The sequence below is a fragment of the Lepisma saccharinum genome, chromosome 12 (genome assembly GCF_977018435.1).
Source record: "Lepisma saccharinum chromosome 12, izLepSacc3.1, whole genome shotgun sequence".
Classification (NCBI taxonomy): Eukaryota; Metazoa; Arthropoda; class Insecta; order Zygentoma; family Lepismatidae; genus Lepisma; species Lepisma saccharinum.
Genome location: NC_139240.1, coordinates 46,625,785 through 46,647,751, shown reverse-complemented (window position 1 = coordinate 46,647,751; position 21,967 = coordinate 46,625,785). Strand labels below are relative to the sequence as shown.

The 21,967-nt window shown below is 35.6% G+C and overlaps 1 protein-coding gene across 1 annotated transcript in view; it reads right to left on the bottom strand.

Annotated features, from left to right (window-relative positions):
- LOC145996043 (PDF receptor-like) overlaps positions 1-21,967 on the bottom strand; it is a 93,161-nt gene that overhangs the window by 12,514 nt on the left and 58,680 nt on the right. Inside the window, exons 9-10 of the mRNA XM_083132251.1 lie at positions 21,432-21,501; positions 20,544-20,629 (exon numbers count right to left, since the gene is read on the bottom strand). Coding sequence (XP_082988377.1) covers positions 20,544-20,629; positions 21,432-21,501 — 156 coding nt within the window. The remainder of the gene's footprint in view (positions 1-20,543; positions 20,630-21,431; positions 21,502-21,967) is intronic.

The following is a 21,967-nucleotide window of genomic DNA, read 5'->3' as shown; positions in this document are numbered from 1 at the left end:
TTTAAACGTCTCCATTGGAAGGCATCCTGTCTGCTTTCGTTCTCTACAAAGAACCCTACCCTGTAGATAAGCTAGCTGAGTTTTAAGATTAAGGTTTATGTACCTTTGCACCAAATGAAGGTAGCATAAATAAATGGCGACCAACTTTTGGGGCTAGAGAATTAGGAACCAGACAGCGAAGAGAGAAAGAATAATTGAAAATGGAGGAAAAGGATAAAGATGGAAATGAGAATGAGGAAGCTACAATGAAGGAAGACGGAGAAAAAAGGGATACTTTCATTTGCTGCGGAGAGGAAGGAAATAAGGAAGAAATTATTTTCTGTGTCACATGCAAGGAAATGAAACATTGGACGTTCGAAGGAATAAGAAAGGAGAAATACATATCAATAAGTAAAAGGGAAGAAGATTATACATGTAAGGAATGCAAGAAGGAAAAGCTAAAAGAAAAGCAGAAGAAGACAGAAGAAATAAACTTGATGGAAATGTTCCAAAAGCTGTCAATGCAGATAAATGAAAATAACAGAGAATTGAAGGAGAAGATTGATGAGAGTAATAGAACAGTAGAAGAAAATTTAGAAGAAAATAACAAGGAAGTGAAAGAAAGGCTCGATGAAAATAGTAGAAAATTAGAAGCAGTAAGAAATGAAAGCAAGAAAATGTACGAGATAATAACCGAGAAATGTGAAGAAAATAGAAGATCATTGGAAAAGAAGATAGAAGAAACAACACTGCTAATTGAAAACAAAAGCGTGGATATAAATAGGACGATCGAGGAAGAAGTTTCAAAACTTAGAGAGGAGAATATATACAGAACCAACAGTATGGAAAGAAAAAATTGTTGAAAATAAATCGCAAATAGAAGCAGTATCTTCTAGAGTAGATGAAAATGAAAGCAAGATAGAGGAAGCAAAGGTCCTAATGGAAGATAGAAGCTGGGAAACACGCAATAGAATGGAAAAGGAAGTTCTAAAACTGAGAGAAGTAAGTACGCGGGAACTGCAAGAAGTACAAGAAAAAACTAGCAGTATGGAGAAGGACATTGCGGAAAATCAAAATAAAATTAATGCAGCAGATAAGAAAGGAAAGGAATTAGACAGAAAATTAAATGGGGCAGTGTCAAAGATAGAGAAGACAGAAAAGAAAGTAGAAGAAGTGGAAAGAAAGTTAAGAAAGCCATTCATCAAAGAAGGAAACATAAATCCTAGGTTTCGAGAAAGTGAAGAAACGAAGGTTAAGAAAGAGCTGAGAGAAGAGAGTTCAAGCGATGAATCGACGACGGAGGAAGAAGAGAAGCATAAGAGATATAGAATAGCGGGAGGTCACAATAAAAGGAAATGGAAGAATAGCGAAGATGGAAATAATAATGATAGGCTCTTAGACATATTGGAAAATGAATTCCCGAGAGACGAGAACTATAGGACCAGGATACCTAGGCCACAAGAATTGCAGCATCTTCCAAAATTCAATGGGAATATATCTGATAAATGTCCTAGAAAGTTTTTAAGGGAACTAACAACAAATGTCAGACTTATGAGGATCCCCGAAGGAATGATTTTGAACGTCATAGAGACATGTTTTGAACAGTCGGCAGCAGGATGGTATCAACTAAATGAGCACAAATTTAGAAATTTTAAGGATTTCAGCCGAAAATTCCTGAACTACTACTGCAGTGAAGACATAAAGGAAAGGCAGCTAGAAGCATTAAAAAGAAGATATGTAGATTGGTCAAAAGTCGACAGCCTGGAAGAACATACATGGGAGACTCTTAGAAGCTTCAAAAACCTAAAGGAAGGATGCAGTGAAGAGGAGCTGGTTAAACAAGTTGTCCAAACATTGCCATTAAGAATACAGAGAGCTATAGCAGCGGTTAAGATAAAAGCAGTTGATGATTTGATTGAATATCTAAGAACCGAAGATGTGCTAACAAAAACTCAGAATTCCTGGAACGATAAGGAAGGAAGATTCTATGGAAAGAGGCAACATTCAGAAGAAGAAGGGCGCTCAAAACCAAAGTTCCGGAGACAAGAATTTGATGTAAGAAGAATAGAAGTTAGAAACCAGAGAACAAGTGCAGAAAGAAGAGATGTAGGAAGAAACAATGGAAGATATGAAAGAAACATAGACTCTGTGGAAGAAAGAGAGAGAAACGATGATAGATGTCGAGGAAATTGGAGAAACTTGAGAGGCCGAAATAATTTCCGAAGATACGGAAGAGGAGGAAATCAGCGATGGAGGAACATATATGAACAGAACGAAAGAGAATACCGAGTAAGTGTGCCCAATGAAGAAATGGAAAGAAGAAATGCACTTCCGGATGTAGAAAGAGACGAAGCCATAGAATTAGCCAGAAATTATTGTAATGACGCAAGAAGATTCCAAGAGGGAATTACAGCAGATGAAGATTCAAGGAATGCAGAAGAGAATAGAGGGTCAAACATGTAATGCTCTTGCAGCATCCCCCAGGTGTGAGAGCAAAGACAGAGAGAAATGTAAGGCAGGTAGAAATTGTAAATAGAAATGTACATAGTGAAAGAGAAAGTCTTGAATTATGTTTAATAGAAGAGCCGAATTTCAATGACCTGAAGCCAGCTAGAACTTTTTATGTAAAGGCAAAAATTATAGAATTAGAAGTAAAGTGCCTAATAGATTGTGGTAGTGTGGTAGAAGTAATGAGTTATGATTGTTGGAAAAGGATAAAAGGAAAATATCCACAAGCTCGTCTAGATGCATCAGAAAGGGATAAAATAAGATTGGTCATGGCAGCAGGGAAAGAAGAATATAAAATACAAGGAACCGTCGGCGTAATGATGAACCTTCAAGGGTTAAATTTTCCTGTCAGATTCCTCGTAGTAAAAGGTCTAAGAAGTGATATGATATTAGGAATACCATTTTTGGAAAAATATGATGGTCATATTTATATCAAAGATAGAAGATTGAATCTAGAGTCATTGGAAGAAGAAAGACTAGATGTTCATATGGAAACTGTAAACAACGAAATGGAGAGAAAAGAATGCATTGGCAACCTCAATTTAATGTACGGACAGATGAAGGCTGTACCAAATGATATATGCGAAGAAATTGAAAGTGAAATGAATAAAGAAAATTATGAATACACTGCATCTGTTGAAGAGATAAAGAAAAAGGTTGATGAGTGCAAAGATATCTCCAAAGAAGAGAGGAAGCAATTACAAGAAGTTTGTTAGTACATAGGAACTTGTTTAGCCAAAAGCCAGGACTCACCAGAGGGTATTCCTACGAAATAGAAGTAGATACAGAAAGACCTATAGTATCTAAACAGTATCCGATACCTTTTGCGAAAATAAATGCTGTAGAAGAAGAACTTCAGAAATGGTTAAGATGGGAAATTATAGAAGATTAAAATAGCATACATGTAAGCCCGATGCATGTAGTTGACAAACACAATGGAGAAATAGTCAGACTGTTAAGAACATACTGCCACGATAAACATACACGATGGTCAACTGTTGTTAATAAAATAACTAAATTGTTAAATAACGCATTGTCAGAAGAACCAGGAAGAAGCCCTGCTGAATTATTTCTCGGATACACGGAGGAACCATATGTGTTTGAAGAATTGGAGTGGCCAGATATGATGGAGCAAAAGAGCGAAATGAAGAAAGTTATATTAGAGCTGTATAAAAAGAGAAATAGAAGAAAAACAAAGGACGAGTAGAAGGTTAATAAAATATATATCAAGAAAGGAGATTTGGTGTTTTGTAAAACACATCCGGTGAACAAAGCTTCAGAGAAAGCTATCAAAAAGCTATTTTTCATATATGAAGGCCCATATGAAGTGATAAGTACTTTTAGAAATACAGTTCCTCTAAAGCACATAAAAACAGATGTAGAAAGGAGAGAGAATTTAGACAACATTAGAAGATATAATTGTACAGAAGAGAAGAAAGAATGCGTCAAGAAGAAATAATAAAATTGTATATATATAATTTGAAAAAATTGTATCTGCATATATATATATATATATATATATATATATATATATATATATATATATATATTACGATAATTTTTTTATGGCCAACGGGGGGAATATTGTGTTACGTACCCAATAGGATCAAGTAGTGTGAATGGTTTGCCAAAGACGAATAGAGATGGCAGCACCAGGCGTGCAAGGTTAAGAATTGGCAAAATATATGTGAATAATTTTACAAAAAAGAACAAAGCAAATTGGAAAGATGAAACTCAATAGAATATATTATAAGAAGACAAAGAATAAATATGAAAGAATTAAATTAATATATATATCTTATAAATCAAATCAATGATCACATGTAAGTTAATATGAAAATTAAGGAAGTCAAAGCACTGATACAAGTTTGTGTCTTTGAACAGATATTGAATCTGTCTGATTGATTTACCATTCCTATAGGGGAAATTTTGTTTACATTAGTGGCGAGCGCGTTCTGATCGACGCCCCACAGCACTTTTTGGTTGCGCGGTTTAACCGTAGCACCTACTTGGATGCGCGTGTAAATCGTTTGCACCAAGTATACACTCTGTTGTACCTAGTTAGTGGTGGCGCGTTCCAATTGCAGCCCCAAGGGAGGATATTAGTATTATTCCCAAAGCTTAGAGGAAAAAGTTGGAAAAGGATAAAGAAATTCGTTAAATAGTCAAAACCGAAATAAATTGAAATCCAGAGGGAAGTCCAGATCCTCCATATCAAGAAGGAAGTCCAGATCCAGACCGTCCATTGAGAAGGAAGTTCCGATCCAGATCGTCCACCAAGAAGGAGTCCCGATCCAGAACGTCCATTAAGAAGGAAGCCCAGATCCTCCATATCAAGAAGGAAGTCCAGATCCAGGCCGTCCATTAAGAAGGAAGTCCCGATCCAGATCTGCCCATTACGAAGGAAGAATATTGAGATGAAAATTGACTGCAAACGAGAAAATTATGGAAGAATGTAGCTTATCATGTAAAATTCTTACTCCATGTATCCTGTGTTTAAATAATATATTCGTTTAAACGTCTCCACTGGAAGGCATCCTGTCTGGTTTCGTTGTCTACAAAGAACCCTACCCTGTAGATAAGCTAGTTGAGTTATAAGTTTAAGGTTTATGTACATTTGCACCAAATGAAGGTAGCATAAATAAATGGCGCCAATTATTTATGCTACCTTCATTTGGTGCAAAGGTACATAAACCTTAATCTTAAAACTCAGCTAGCTTATCTACAGGGTAGGGTTCTTTGTAGAGAACGAAAGCAGACAGGATGCCTTCCAATGGAGACGTTTAAACGAATATATTATTTAAACACAGGATACATGGAGTAAGAATATTTACATGATAAGCTACTTTCTTCTATGCTTTTTATTATTTTATTTTCTCTATTTGTATATTCTTCTATCTGGACTTCCTTCTCAATGGACGGTCTGGATCGGGACTTCCTTCTCAATATGTAGGATCTGGACTTCCCTCTTAATGGACGTTCTGGATCTGGACTTTCTTCTTGTCTTCTTTGTGAAATTCCCTCTGGATTTCAATTTATTTAGGTTTTGACTATTTAACGAATTCCTTTATCCTTTTCCAACTTTTTCCTTTCAGCTTTGGGAATAATACTAATATCCTCCCTTGGGGCTCGAATTGGAACGCGCCACCACTAACTAGGTACAACAGATTGTATACTTGGTGCAAACGATTGACACGCGCATCCAAGTAGGTGCTACGGTTAAACCGCGCAACCAAAAAGTGCTGTGGGGCGTCGATCAGAACGCGCTCGCCACTGATGTAAACAAAATTTCCCCTATGGGAATGGTAAATCAATCAGACAGATGCAATATCTTTTCAAAGACACAAACTTGTATCAGTGCTTTGACTTCCTTAATTTTCATATTAACTTACATGTGATCACTGATTTGATTTATAAAATATATATATTAATTTACTTCTTTCATATTTATTCTTTGTCTTCTTATAATATATTCTATTGTTTTTCATCTTTCCAATTTGCTTTGTTCTTATTTATAAAATTATTCACATATATTATGCCAATTCTTAACCTTGCACGCCTGGTGCTGCCATCTCTATTCGTCTTTGGCAAACTATTCACATTACTTGGTCCTATTGGGTACGTAACACAATATTCCCTCCGTTGGCCATAAAAAAATTGTCGTAATATATATATATATATATATATATATATATATATATATATATATATATATATATATATATGCAGATACAATTTTTTTTTTTCAAATTATATATGTACAAGGACACAAGCTACGCAAGGAAGGAGACTTCACAGCTTCCTTCCAAACATAAAAGAACGACTTTCGATGGACCATTTCCATCCCACGAGAGGTCTCATACATTTCCTAACGGGACACGGTCCCTACGGTCAACACCTAAATAAGCACAACCTCAGACAGACTGATAAATGCCTGAAATGTAAAACCGAGACGGACACACCGGAACATAAAGCCTTCTTTTGCCAGACATCAAACAAACAAATCAAAGATTTAAGACAAAAGCTACCAAACTTCAACACGTACCAGTTAATAAGAAATCCCGAGCACTTTACGTCACTAAACGACTTAACAAACCTGGTGTCGAAAGAGGAACATTCCCTCTTCAAATCCGGCATCTCTCACCTCCCCATTCAACCCCTACCTCCGGAATGTAATATACCCCCCAGAAGATCACAAAGAATCCACCTTCGACAAACTCAACAACAGGACATCCCTCCTTAGGACTAAGATCACCAAGAGGATAATGAAGCAGAACCTCCCACAGGAACATCAAGAAGGAGACACTAATACAGAAGACAGTGATACGCCAAAACGAAAAAAGGTTACGTCTCCCCGGAGAAAGGCAAAGGATAACACTGCAAGGACTCGACCTAGGAACCAACCGAATTTAACCAAGATTCTTCTTTTTCGTTTCTTTCTTAAATTGTAATCTTACACCACCTTCTTTATTCTCGTTACCAAACACACTGCAAACTTCTCTCACTGATTCTTGACAATTCTCTATATTTCCACTACCGAACGTACTAATGTACCCGATACTTCCCAGGAAATCCCTCCCTACTTCTTCCCTTCCTGATGATGTCCCGGGTACCAACCGTCGTACCGATGTTCATCCCAGTCCGACCAACTCTTGCTGGTCTCCCGCAAGTCTCCTTGCATCAGGTACCACTCGTTCTTTCATATCTCTTCCTACTATTAATACGTACATCTCAAAGCCAATAATACTCTCACTATCTCAAACATAATATACTAGAACATAGACCCTGCTTAACATTCATAGAATCGTGTTAATGTCCATTCCTCATCTCATCCATCAACACTAATGCACACGACACACAATAAAACTTATCCTAAGAAAACATTACCCACCCAATTACACACTTATGTAATTTCGTATCTGTGATCATAAATAATGTTAATGTTAAACACTAACACTTATTTACTTCCTACTATTTCTAACCTTTATCTTAATCTTCTTACCTTGTAGAATGATGTGAAACCAACTTTGTTCAGGAAAACCGAACAAATTTGGTTCTTCACACTGGGACATTCTTGCCAATGTCACAGTGAATTATTGTAATTAAAAAAATAATGGAAATCAAGGATGAATCAAAGAAAAGCGGGGGAATCCGTAAAAAATTCACGGAACTGACGCCCTGGGTTAATTTTCAGGTACCAGGGCATAAGCACATACCTCCGAAAGTAGCTTGACTACTTTTATCCGTATACATAAAAAAAAATAATAATCGTTCTATGTAACCATATCTTGTATACTGTTTAGGAAATAAAATTCTTTGTATTATACGTACAAGTCTATTATTTCTTCTTGACGCATTCTTTCTTCTCTTCTGTACAATTATATCTTCTAATGTTGTCTAAATTCTCTCTCCTTTCTACATCTGTTTTTATGTGCTTTAGAGGAACTGTATTTCTAAAAGTACTTATCACTTCATATGGGCCTTCATATATGAAAAATAGCTTTTTGATAGCTTTCTCTGAAGCTTTGCTCATCGGATGTGTTTTACAATACACCAAATCTCCTTTCTTGATATATATTTTCTTAACCTTCATCTCGTCCTTTGTCTTTCTTCTATTTCTCTTTTTATACAACTCTGATATCACTTTCTTCATTTCGCTCTTTTGCTCCATCATATCTGGCCACTCCAATTCTTCAAACACATATGGTTCCTCCGTGTATCCGAGAAATAATTCAGCAGAGCTTCTTCCTGTTTCTTCTGATAATGCGTTATTTAATAATTTAGTTATTTTATTAACAACAGTTGACCATCGTGTATGGTTATCGTGGCAGTATGTTCTTAACAGTCTGACTATTTCTCCATTGTATCGTTCTATGGGATTCGAGCTGGGGTGGTATCGCGTTACATTTATTACTCTGACTCCTTTGAATTGCATATAGTCCATGAAATACTCCGATACAAACTGTGTACCATTATCTGTTAACACCTTTCTAGGAATTCCATAGTGTTTAGTGAAACCGTCTTCGAAACATTTAACTATCTCTTTTGATGTTGCTTTTCTTATGTTGTAACACATTACAAATTTACTACTTATGTCCACGCATGTAAGGATGTATTGGAATCCTTTTGATCTCGGCAGTGGTCCAATTAAGTCTATGGATATTAAATCCAATGGCTTTCGAGCTATAACATGTAGTTCTTCCTTTTTTTATTTCCATTTAGATAGCTTAGTCTGTATGCATACAACGCAGTTTCTAACATGGTCCACAACATCCTTTTTCAGAGTCTTCCAAAAATAAAAACGACGTGCCATCCTCAAAGTTTTGTCTGTCCCAAAATGCCCTGACTCTTCATGTACTGTTGTTAAGATCTTATAGATCATTGTTTTGGGTACACATAACCTTACTTGGTGTGGATTTTCAATGTTCACTTTAAAAATCATGCCTTCTATAATTCTGTAATTCCCTTTGATTCTGGCTTTTCTCATCTTCCTTTCTCCAACAATGGTTTCTCCTTCCAATATTTTAAATATAGTACTAAGTTCTTCATCTTCTTTGACCTCTTTTATCCATTCTTCTTTTACTATACTTTTCATTTCTTCCTTCACAATCGCATTTATGGACAATTTGATTATCTCTTCTGGTTCTTGTTGGGGTCTTATTGGAGCTCTGCTTAATGCATCGGCAATTTGATTATCCCTGCCCTTTATATCAATCACTTCAAAGCTATATTCTTGTATTAACAGGGCCCATCTGGTAAGTCTAGGATTCCACTGCTTTGCCGAATTTAGCCAGACCAAGCTTTTGTGATCGCTGAATACCTTAAATCTCCTTCCTTTGAGGTATGGTCAGAACTTTTGTATTCCGAATAGGATGGCTAGGCATTCGAGTTCACTTATAGTATAGGATTTCTCAAAAGTCTTAAGAGAACGGCTGGCATACTGGATGATTTGGTCTTCTCCATTCCCGTCCTTCTGGAATAGATACGCCCCTAGTCCTATATTAGATGCGTCGGTTCCCAAGCAAAATGTTTTCTCGAAATTCGGTTGGCTTATGGCAGGCGATGATATGAGATCGATTTTCAGTACACCGAAAGCTTTATCATCTTCTTCTCCCCAATTCCACTTGTTAGTTTTCTTTAATAGCTCATACAATGGTCTTGCCTTTTGTGCAAAATCTCTAATGAACTTGCTTCTCCAATTACACATTCCAAGAAATCTCTGTAATTGTTTCTTTGTAATTGGCTTAGGGAAACGTCTTATCGCTTCATCCTTATCTGTACATAGCTTAATTTCTCCACCGGATATAACATGGCCTAAAAACTTAACTTCCTTTCTGACAAAAGAGCATTTCTCCAGTTTGACGGTTAATCCTGCTTTTCCTAATTTGCTCAATACCCAATCTATTCTTCTTATATGTGAATCCCAGTCTTTACTGTGAATGCACATGTCATCTACATATATGGCTAACCAATGCTTAGTTTCTATCCCAAATATCTTGTTCAACGCAGTCATAAATGCCGAAACAGATGAATTTAAACCATATGGCAATCTTCTGAATTGAAACAATCTTGAGCCATATCTGAATGCTGTATACTTTCTTGACTTCTTCTCGATCTCAATTTGAAAGTATCCCAGGGTCAAATCAAAAGAAGTAAAGTATCTGCTTCCTGCAAATGAGTGTAGCATCTCATCTATTCTATCCACCTGGTTTCTTGGAAGTAATACGTGTTTGTTTAGTTCTCTCAGATCTAAGACTGGTCTAACTCCTCCATTGGGTTTGTCAACTACATGCATCGGGCTTACATGTATGCTATTTTAATCTTCTATAATTTCCCATCTTAACCATTTCTGAAGTTCTTCTTCTACAGCTTTTATTTTCGCAAAAGGTATCGGATACTGTTTAGATACTATAGGTCTTTCTGTATCTACTTCTATTTCGTAGGAATACCCTCTGGTGAGTCCTGGCTTTTGGCTAAACAAGTTCCTATGTTCTAACAAAACCTCTTGTAATTGCTTCCTCTCTTCTTTGGAGATATCTTTGCACTCATCAACCTTATTCTTTATCTCTTCAACAGATGCAGTGTATTCATAATTTTCTTTATTCATTTCACTTTCAATTTCTTCGCATATATCATTTGGTACTGCCTTCATCTGTCCGTACATTAAATTGAGGTTGCCAATGCATTCTTTTCTCTCCATTTCGTTGTTTACAGTTTCCATATGAACATCTAGTCTTTCTTCTTCCAATGACTCTAGATTCAATCTTCTATCTTTGATATAAATATGACCATCATATTTTTCCAAAAATGGTATTCCTAATATCATATCACTTCTTAGACCTTTTACTACGAGGAATCTGACAGGAAAATTTAACCCTTGAAGGTTCATCATTACGCCGACGGTTCCTTGTATTTTATATTCTTCTTTCCCTGCTGCCATGACCAATCTTATTTTATCCCTTTCTGATGCATCTAGACGAGCTTGTGGATATTTTCCTTTTATCCTTTTCCAACAATCATAACTCATTACTTCTACCACACTACCACAATCTATTAGGCACTTTACTTCTAATTCTATAATTTTTGCCTTTACATAAAAAGTTCTAGCTGGCTTCAGGTCATTGAAATTCGGCTCTTCTATTAAACATAATTCAAGACTTTCTCTTTCACTATGTACATTTCTATTTACAATTTCTACCTGCCTTACATTTCTCTCTGTCTTTGCTCTCACACCTGGGGGATGCTGCAAGAGCATTACATGTTTGACCCTCTATTCTCTTCTGCATTCCTTGAATCTTCATCTGCTGTAATTCCCTCTTGGAATCTTCTTGCGTCATTACAATAATTTCTGGCTAATTCTATGGCTTCGTCTCTTTCTACATCCGGAAGTGCATTTCTTCTTTCCATTTCTTCATTGGGCACACTTACTCGGTATTCTCTTTCGTTCTGTTCATATATGTTCCTCCATCGCTGATTTCCTCCTCTTCCGTATCTTCGGAAATTATTTCGGCCTCTCAAGTTTCTCCAATTTCCTCGACATCTATCATCGTTTCTCTCTCTTTCTTCCACAGAGTCTATGTTTCTTTCATATCTTCCATTGTTTCTTCCTACATCTCTTCTTTCTGCACTTGTTCTCTGGTTTCTAACTTCTATTCTTCTTACATCAAATTCTTGTCTCCGGAACTTTGGTTTTGAGCGCCCTTCTTCTTCTGAATGTTGCCTCTTTCCATAGAATCTTCCTTCCTTATCGTTCCAGGAATTCTGAGTTTTTGTTAGCACATCTTCGGTTCTTAGATATTCAATCAAATCATCAACTGCTTTTATCTTAACCGCTGCTATAGCTCTCTGTATTCTTAATGGCAATGTTTGGACAACTTGTTTAACCAGCTCCTCTTCACTGCATCCTTCCTTTAGGTTTTTGAAGCTTCTAAGAGTCTCCCATGTATGTTCTTCCAGGCTGTCGACTTTTGACCAATCTACATATCTTCTTTTTAATGCTTCTAGCTGCCTTTCCTTTATGTCTTCACTGCAGTAGTAGTTCAGGAATTTTCGGCTGAAATCCTTAAAATTTCTAAATTTGTGCTCATTTAGTTGATACCATCCTGCTGCCGACTGTTCAAAACATGTCTCTATGACGTTCAAAATCATTCCTTCGGGGATCCTCATAAGTCTGACATTTGTTGTTAGTTCCCTTAAAAACTTTCTAGGACATTTATCAGATATATTCCCATTGAATTTTGGAAGATGCTGCAATTCTTGTGGCCTAGGTATCCTGGTCCTATAGTTCTCGTCTCTCGGGAATTCATTTTCCAATATGTCTAAGAGCCTATCATTATTATTTCCATCTTCGCTATTCTTCCATTTCCTTTTATTGTGACCTCCCGCTATTCTATATCTCTTATGCTTCTCTTCTTCCTCCGTCGTCGATTCATCGCTTGAACTCTCTTCTCTCAGCTCTTTCTTAACCTTCGTTTCTTCACTTTCTCGAAACCTAGGATTTATGTTTCCTTCTTTGATGAATGGCTTTCTTAACTTTCTTTCCACTTCTTCTACTTTCTTTTCTGTCTTCTCTATCTTTGACACTGCTCCATTTAATTTTCTGTCTAATTCCTTTCCTTTCTTATCTGCTGCATTAATTTTATTTTGATTTTCCGCAATGTCCTTCTCCATACTGCTAGTTTTTTCTTGTACTTCTTGCAGTTCCCGCGTATTTACTTCTCTCAGTTTTAGAACTTCCTTTTCCATTCTATTGCGTGTTTCCCAGCTTCTATCTTCCATTAGGACCTTTGCTTCCTCTATCTTGCTTTCATTTTCATCTACTCTAGAAGATACTGCTTCTATTTGCGATTTATTTTCAACAATTTTTTCTTTCCATACTGTTGGTTCTGTATATATTCTCCTCTCTAAGTTTTGAAACTTCTTCCTCGATCGTCCTATTTATATCCACGCTTTTGTTTTCAATTAGCAGTGTTGTTTCTTCTTCTATCTTCTTTTCCAATGATCTTCTATTTTCTTCACATTTCTCGGTTATTATCTCGTACATTTTCTTGCATTCATTTCTTACTGCTTCTAATTTTCTACTATTTTCATCGAGCCTTTCTTTCACTTCCTTGTTATTTTCTTCTAAATTTTCTTCTACTGTTCTATTACTCTCATCAATCTTCTCCTTCAATTCTCAGTTATTTTCATTTATCTGCATTGACAGCTTTTGGAACATTTCCAAATTCCTAATTCTCTAGCCCCAAAAGTTGGTCGACATTTATGTACCTTTGCACCAAATCAAGGTAGCATCTCCCATTCGTACCACATGGCCTGCGCACCTAAGTCTTCTTGATTTAATCATTCTAATAATATCTGGACATGAATACAAATTATGTAGTTCTAAATTATTTAATATGGAATAAAGAAGAAATACCCCAACAATGGAAATAATCCATAATTTTCCCTGTGTTTAAGAACGGTGATAAAATGAACTGCAATAATTACCCTGGAATTTCTCTACTCTCAGCAACATATAAAATATTATCTAACATTCTTTTAACAAGACTAACTCCATATGCTAATGAAATTATAGGTGATTATCAATGTGGATTTAAACGTAACAGATAAACTACAGATCACATTTTTCTCTTCAGACAGACGCTTGAGAAAAAGTGGGAAGATATTCAAAGTGTCCATCAGTTATTCATTGATTTAAAAAAAAGCATATGATTCGTATTTAATATATTAGTTGAGTTTGGAATACGTAAGAAGCTTGTTAATGTGATAAAAATATGCACCAGTGAAACAGAAAGTAAAATTCGTGTGGGTTGACAAATTTACAATTAAAACAAGGAGATGCATTATCTCCATTGCTCTTTAATTTTGCCTTAGAATATGCTGTTAGGAAGGTAAAAGAAACTAACGAAGGACTAAAATTAAACGGTGTGACTCAGTAGTTAGCATATGCAGATGATGTAGACTTATTAGGAGATGATATAAATACAATTAAGGATAATGCTAAAATATTTTTCAAAGCAGCTAAAAAGATAGGTTTGGAAGTTAGCAAAGAGAAAACTAAATATATGCTTACAGGCCGAAACCAAGTGTTAGGTAAAAATCAAAATCTAATTATTGATAACAACTGGTTTGAACCAGTTTCCAAATTCAAGTAGCTACTTAGGAGTAATACTAACAAATGAAAATTATATTAAAGAGGAAATAAAAGCAGGCTTAATTCAGGAAATGCATGTTACTTCTCTCTTCATAAACTTTTGTCTTCTCGTTTAATATCTAAGAAACTAAAAGTTAAAATATACAAAACAACAATTTTGCCTGTATTATTATATGGATGCGAAACTTGGTCCCTTACATTGAAAGAGGAACATAAATTGAGAGTATTTGAAAATAAGATCCTTAAGAAAATATTTGGTCCTAAAAAATGCTGAGGAGACAGGTGGGTTGAGAAGGTTACATAATTTAGAAGTACATAATTTGTATTCATGTCCAGATATTATTAGAATGATTAATCAAGAAGACTTAGGTGGGCTGGCCATGTGACACGAATGGGGGAGGAAAGAAGAGTTTACAAGATTCTTGTTGGGAAACCTGATGGTAAGAGACCTGTAGGAAGGCCAAGACGAAGATGGAGGTATAACGTTGAGATGGACCTAAAGGAAATCGGTAGGGATGGAAAAGAGTATACAGATCTTGCTCGGGATAGGGACAAATGGAAGGCCTGTGTTGCTGCAACCATGAACCTTCGGGTTTAAGAAGGTTATAGATTAGATTGTTATTAAATTATGTAACCTTCTCAACTCACATGTCTCCTCAGAATTTTTAGGTCCAAATATTTTCTTAAGGATCTTATTTTCAAATACTCTCAATTTATGTTCCTCTTTCAATGCAAGGGACCAAGTTTCGCATCCATATAATAATACAGGCAAAATTGTTGTTTTGTATATTTCAACTTTTAGTTTCTTAGATATTAAACGAGAAGACAAAAGTTTATGAAGAGAAAAGTAACATGCATTTCCTGAATTAAGCCTGCTTTTATTTCCTCTTTAATATAATTTTCATTTGTTAATATTACTCCTAAGTAGCTACTTGAATTTGGAAACTGGTTCAAACCAGTTGTTATCAATAATTAGATTTTGATTTTTACCTAACACTTGGTTTCGGCCTGTAAGCATATATTTAGTTTTCTCTCTGTTAACTTCCAAACCTATCTCTTTAGCAGTTTTGAAAAATATTTTAGCATTATTCTTAATTGTATTTATATCATCCCCTAATAAGTCTACATCATCTGCATATGCTAACAACTGAGTCAAACCGTTTAATTGTACTAGTACTTCCTTAGTTTCTTTTACCTTCCTAACTGCACATTCTAAGGAAAAATTAAAGGGCAATGGAGATAATGCATATCCTTGTTTTAACCCATCATGAATTGTAAATTTGTCAGACACATTAATACCCACACGAATTTTACTTTGTTTCACTGGTGCATACTTTTATCATGTTTACAAGCTTCTTATGTATTCCTAACTCGACTAATATTAAACTCGTAGTTCACCTAATTAATGTAATTTTAATGATGCAGTTTTTAAAAGTATACTTATGGTGCACGCAATTACAGTATATGTAATCATTTTTCCAAATTATTAGTCTTTCGAAAAGAGTAACTCAGTTATTTTTTAAAAGAGTAACTCAGTTACTTTTTCCAAAAGAGTAACTCAGTTACTTTTCCAAAAGAGTAACTTACTTACTTTTTCCAAAAGAGTAACTTAGTTACTTTTCCAAAAGAGTAACCCGGTTACTTTTTCCTAAAGGAATAACCCAGTTATTTTTCCTTAAATAATAACTAGTTACTTTTGCCACAAAAATAAGTCAGTTACATACCTTCATGCAAAATAGAATATTGAAGTTGTAATGTTGTCTTCTTATGTGCCTCTATGATTTAAAACGTGTGAATGTGTGTCTGTTTTTAATATTCAAGCGGTTATACTTCTTATTCTAGCTACATTACGGAGAGGTGACGTCATGAACAAGGTGGACTGATTTAAATCGCGATCTGGTGATATCTAAATCTGGTGATTTAAAAAAAAAAACAGTCAGATATAATTCACTTTAAATAAATAATTTATAGAGTAATGTAGGGCCTACATGAGAATTTTGTAGATATCAGAATCACTTTTGGTGAAAGTTCATTAATCTCGTAATTATTTAATGGTGTTTATTAGGCTCTAAGAAAGGAAACAAAATATATGGACTGATGGGGTGAAGTTCATACGAAAGGAAATATAGTAGGTAAACCGCACACACACTTAAATTTATCTTGATTTAAAATTCAATAATTTTTATAGGCAAAAGTAGCAAACATTTTGTGTAGAAAAGTATACAAAATACTAATCATGTTAAACCGTAATTAGTGTCATTATTATTAAACTGTAAATAAACATTGCGGCTGATACTTTGCAAACTATCACTAAAAAATTGCAAAAATCAGCTACAAAGACAATTTACAATATATAGTACATCCAGAATGTTTTATTTTCACTGGAAGAAATTTACTGAAATTATTATAGTTTCATTAACACACTCAACAAACATTTTCATTGTAGGTTCATATATACATTATCAGAAACAGAAAAATGTATATTTACATATATTTTTTTATTTGCTTTAATCATACTGTTGAAATATTTTACAGGGCTGCTTATCAGAAAAGCCATTCCATAAAAAAGACATATATAGAGTAACATGGGGAAAGACTGTGCAATTTTTGTTCATTATGTTTTATTAAAGTTATCACTCCAAAGGGGTCCGGCGGAAGTGCTGGGGGGTACCTTCTTAAAAGCAAATTACACCAGCGACCTTCAGTGGGTCTAAAAAATCCGCTGATACGAATTCTACCGGAAATCGTATGGGAAATAATGTAAACGCAGCTTTATGCTAAAACACCGTTAGCGGCAGGACGCGGCTCGCCAACGGTTCTAACGATCGGAAGTTCGAATTCCACATAAATAGTTCGAGAGAACATTTCTCACCCCAGTTGTACTCAGTACTTTATCGCGTAATGGTTGTTGCCTCCGAATTCTCTGATTTGCAATTGTTACGTAGAGATCTACCGCGGAGTTTCGATACCGAAGGAACTTCGTCTACAGATTCAACGAGACCTTCAACTACAGGACTAAAGAGGTCAGGTGCCGATCCACGGGGAGGGCGATAGGGGCGATCCCCCCTCCCAAATGCCAGGTTTTTGTATATATTATTATGCTTAAAGTTTCTGAAGACTCAAATGTTCTGTACTTTGTTTAACAGGCTCGTAAATATTTTTTGAAGTTTTCTGAGGATAGGCTAAACGGAAATGAACCTACAGGTTATATTTGGATCCGAACCACTGCGCAATGTGCCTCCAAAGGAGATCGAACCCGAGATTCCTTGATAATAGTTTTCTTTCTGTTTATTCTCTTTACTCCTCATATATGTTCGCTCAGTTCACCGTGGCAATAATAGCATTTATGATGACATTCGATAGTAACCATCAATTCCAGTCACAGACCTCTAATTTTACAAAACTATAATCTCTAAAATAGGGAACTCAACTCGATTCTTGTTCACAGTATCATACGAGTATATTGTTTACAAGAAAACAGGCAAGCGTAGGTTGGAACTGATTTTTCGGTGAGGTGAGGCACCCGACTGAAATTCATCCATCCCAACTGCAACTTCTGGATCCGGCACTACCAGAGGTAAACAAACACCTCTTTCTTTTATTCCCACAACCCTGTCAGTCAACCCCGAAGTGTTAAAATCTAATGTTTAAGTGTTCTTCTTATTTCACAGGAGCTACCCCCTTTGCTTGGTTACGCGTTCCCCTTGTTTCTCCGCCATAATTACCTCAAGCCATAAGTGTACCTCTCGCAGCCCATATCTTCTCTCACCAGTCTCTCACATAGCCTGAGAACTGATCTACTGGAAACAATATTTCAGCAGAAAACAAACTAAAAGCATGACCATGCAAACGCGCAGTCTTGCCCTTCTCTACACTATATATGATAAGTTAACTGGTGTCGTCAGTTGAATTTAGAACTAAACCCTCAGAAATGCTCTTTCCTTACTTATTCCCTAAAAAAGAACAAAGTGCTGTCTTCTTATTCTATTGAAAACAATCCAATCCAAAACGTTTCCACCCAAAAGGACCTAGGTGTTATCATGGATGAAAAACTCACTTTTAATTATCATATTATATATACCACTCAAAGAGCCATGCGCCTTCTCGGTCTTCTATACAGATTTAGCGAAATTCAAAACCCATCACTTGCTTTATTCTTCAAATCTTTCATCTCGCCCATCCTTGAATACTGTTCCCCAATTTGGGCAATGGCCTCAAAAACCAATCTCACCAGAATAGATTCTGTTCTCAGTTTCTTTCTTGCAATTGTTCGCCATAGAATACCTTCCTTTCGACATGTATCCAAATCAGACACCATGGCTGCTCTGAATATTCACACTCCATCCTTTCGTCGTGATCTAGCTGACATGAAATTTTTATACAAGATAATAAATGGCAAAATCAGAACAGATCTCCTAATCAGTGAATTCACACTTAGGGTACCCCAAAAGCAAACGCGCAACCTGCAACTCTTTCACAACCCAACCACTAGGCTATCCCTTCTACAACGCTCCTTGTTTTACAGGCTCCCAGAAATCTACAACAAACTTCCCCTGAATGTAGATATTTTCCTTCCAGAACGTAATTTTTGTATATTACTGACCAAGAACATGTAAATCTATCCCATCTTGTTATTGTCTTTATCTTTTGTTATTTTTTGTTTCTAATTTATGTTGTTTCAGTGTAAAATGGCCAAATAAAACTGTATCTGAAACTCTGAGTAAATAAATAAATAAATAAATAAAAACCACACAAGCAATTTTAAGTCTGTTTTTAATGAAAAATCGATTTAAATAACAAATCATCAAAAATCCTGATTTTTTTACACCCTGGTCATGAATGAGGTCGCTCACGAAAACACGGCTGCGCTTCCTTTTTGTTAATTACTGGGCAGGCTGTTAAATTTTAAATATTGAAAATTTTACAGTAAATTCTAACAGCGCACATGGTTCGTTGCAGATACGGGGAAAATTGATAAAAGAGGCTATTTTCAACATCAAGGGCGGGGAATTAATCCCTTCCATGTTCAGATCGAGTTACATAACGGCAACCTGTTATAGCAATTAGAGGAGCTTATCCTTAGCGTCAATATCGAAGGCTCGCTAAAAGCAGAGCTTCTCTGTTATGCAAAAACTTCAAACGTTGCTTTAGATCTTAAAGCTGATATCAACAGTTTGAAAGTTACCATAGTTTCTGAGGTCAAGAAATGCCGCTTAAGATCCCTTCAGATGCACTCCTTTTGGCGGTCCCTTCAAAATTCATAATGAAATCGATGTAGGGATACCGCGGACTTGAATAAAAACAATTTTACTTACGAACAGTTGTAAGCAAGAAGATTCGTATCTATATAGATGTACAATATGCCACCTGCCAATTATTTACATCACAGAAAATTATATTTGCCCATTAACAGAAAATATTAGTTTACCTTAGGAATATGTGTCTGGAAATGTCCTCGTTTAATTTTTTATATCGCATGAAAGTAAGAAACAGCGTTTGAATTTCTTAGTGGAGGCATGCTTAGTCGAATAATGAATAGGTTTAAAGGGGTGAATTAACATCCAGTGTTAATTGGGCATTATCCATTGTACAGTGCTTCTATCTATACTTATTCCAACACTATGTTACGAAAGAGCACCTCCTCTCTCGTCTTCAATTCAACAATTAGTTGAAGCACTAAAAAATGATCAGTGTCCTGTTATCATTACATGCTAATAAAATCCCATTGTCACTAACACTCAGGGAAGTTTTAGGGATGAATGGTCGCTGCGTCTCGAGTGCATTATGAAAATTTTGCAAACTAATTTCGACAACTCGTAGAAACCGGTTTTACTATTTTCTATATTGTGGTTGTTATTTTTGTATCAATAACAATTTAGTCATTTGAAAGATCAAATATGAACTTCGCTAAGAAGGAAGAATTATCATTAGCACTTTCACTATTGTTAAATGAATTATTAGATGATAGAGTGAAAAGTACAGTGGGATGTGTAAGTAATACCAAGTAAATTGTCCATCACCATGTTTATTCTCTTTGATTTATTCAATAATAGCCTCAGGAATTGTGACAAGAAGCCGAACAAGCTGCTGTAAACCTCTGCACCAATATACGTAAGCATCCAGTTCTTAAGAAACACATACAAAAAATCAATTAAAATAGTCGTGGACAATTTGCCGAAGAGTACTTGTGCATCCCACTGTACGGATAGCGTGGTAGATATGTATTAATTTTGAAGGTTTTTGGATTTTGAAAGGTCGTCATGGCATTAGTAAGAAACTTCAGAAAGTGATAACTTTAAAAAATTTCTTACTTTTTGATATTATTATTCTACAATCCTGGGTTTACTTTCATGCAGAAAAACCTATCATCTATTATTATATGTGAACATGAATCAAAACTTACCTGACTTGCTGGGCCTCACTCGAGTTGGTCCTTTTTAATTTGGTCACCAGGACACGAATAATGTTCAGAAGGAAGATAAGATTGGCCTAGAAAAATAATTAAAAAAGATTTGCGTAAATAACAACTACGTACTAGCTAATATATGGTAAGTGAATATAACTATGGGAAATGATTTCTCTACATAGAAATTGAACATATTAGGTTATCTATCTTCTAAATTATGACAGAACAATTAAATTATGTAAACTTCGTGTGGAAAATGCGTGCTACAAGATGTCATATTTGTATCGATTTTCTAGTTTTTCATGTCGTATGCTAAAGTAAGTATTACAGCATTAACATGCATAAAATTATTTGTTTATAAAATAAGAACTCAAAAATTGCTTTTCCAAAGAGCACTAACATGTCAATCTCAACGTGTGATGTGTGCACTCTATCTCACTAACATCACTAAAAACTTAAAAACGCAGGTTGCAGTGTTCAGGCGACTAGAGCTTAAGCCTTAATCAGGGACACTAACTTAGACGGCTAACAGAATTTACACCGTTGCCATATCGGTTAATGACAATGCATGTTCTTTGGCAACCTGTCTTTGTAACATACAAACATGCACAAACATCTCTGGCAACGGTGTATTTCTAGTTCAATTTGTAGGAATATTTGGCGTCTGAACAATGCAACAGCGTTGCCACATCGTGGGCGAGAACTTCACATGTTTGTCCCTTGCCCGCTTTGTTCTTCCCTTAAGTGGCAACACCGCTGGTCTCGTAGATTACAATAACAGTAACGCCCCCTTCTTTTTACCTCGCCATACCAGCATATTTTTCAATCCTAAATTCGAGTAGATATTGTCTTAATACTAGACTTTACTTACAAACATAAACTTACCACAATAACAGTTAACCTTGGTCCTTCCAGGATCCAAAATAATGGAGACAAATTGTATCCCCACCAGCACCTGGAAAAAAAAATAGCTTCCTTATACTTGGCAACGCTACAACAAGAATGTGCAGATTCCAACAATACATGCATATTGTTGAGTACAGTTATTGGATAAGCATATCAACATCGTGATATTTTATACAAAAAATTACAATCGATAACCACATCAACATTTATCTCTGAACTTCAAACTGGGATTATGTGGATTCTGTATGGATACGCTCGGAAACACAACATCTCAATGTAAACATGCTCATAATCCCCAGTACAATCTATTCTAAACAAATAAGAACAGAAAGATAAAAAAAATTGAATAACTAACAATGGATATTTTAAACTGCATAAACATGCAGATTACTGTGTTTAGAACAAGAATGAAGGTAACAAAAACAGTATTCACCTTTGGCTAGAAATCGCTGAAAGGCGGTGGGAGCCAAAAAATAGAAAAAGAAGAAGCATAACAAATAAAAGTCAACCGATTT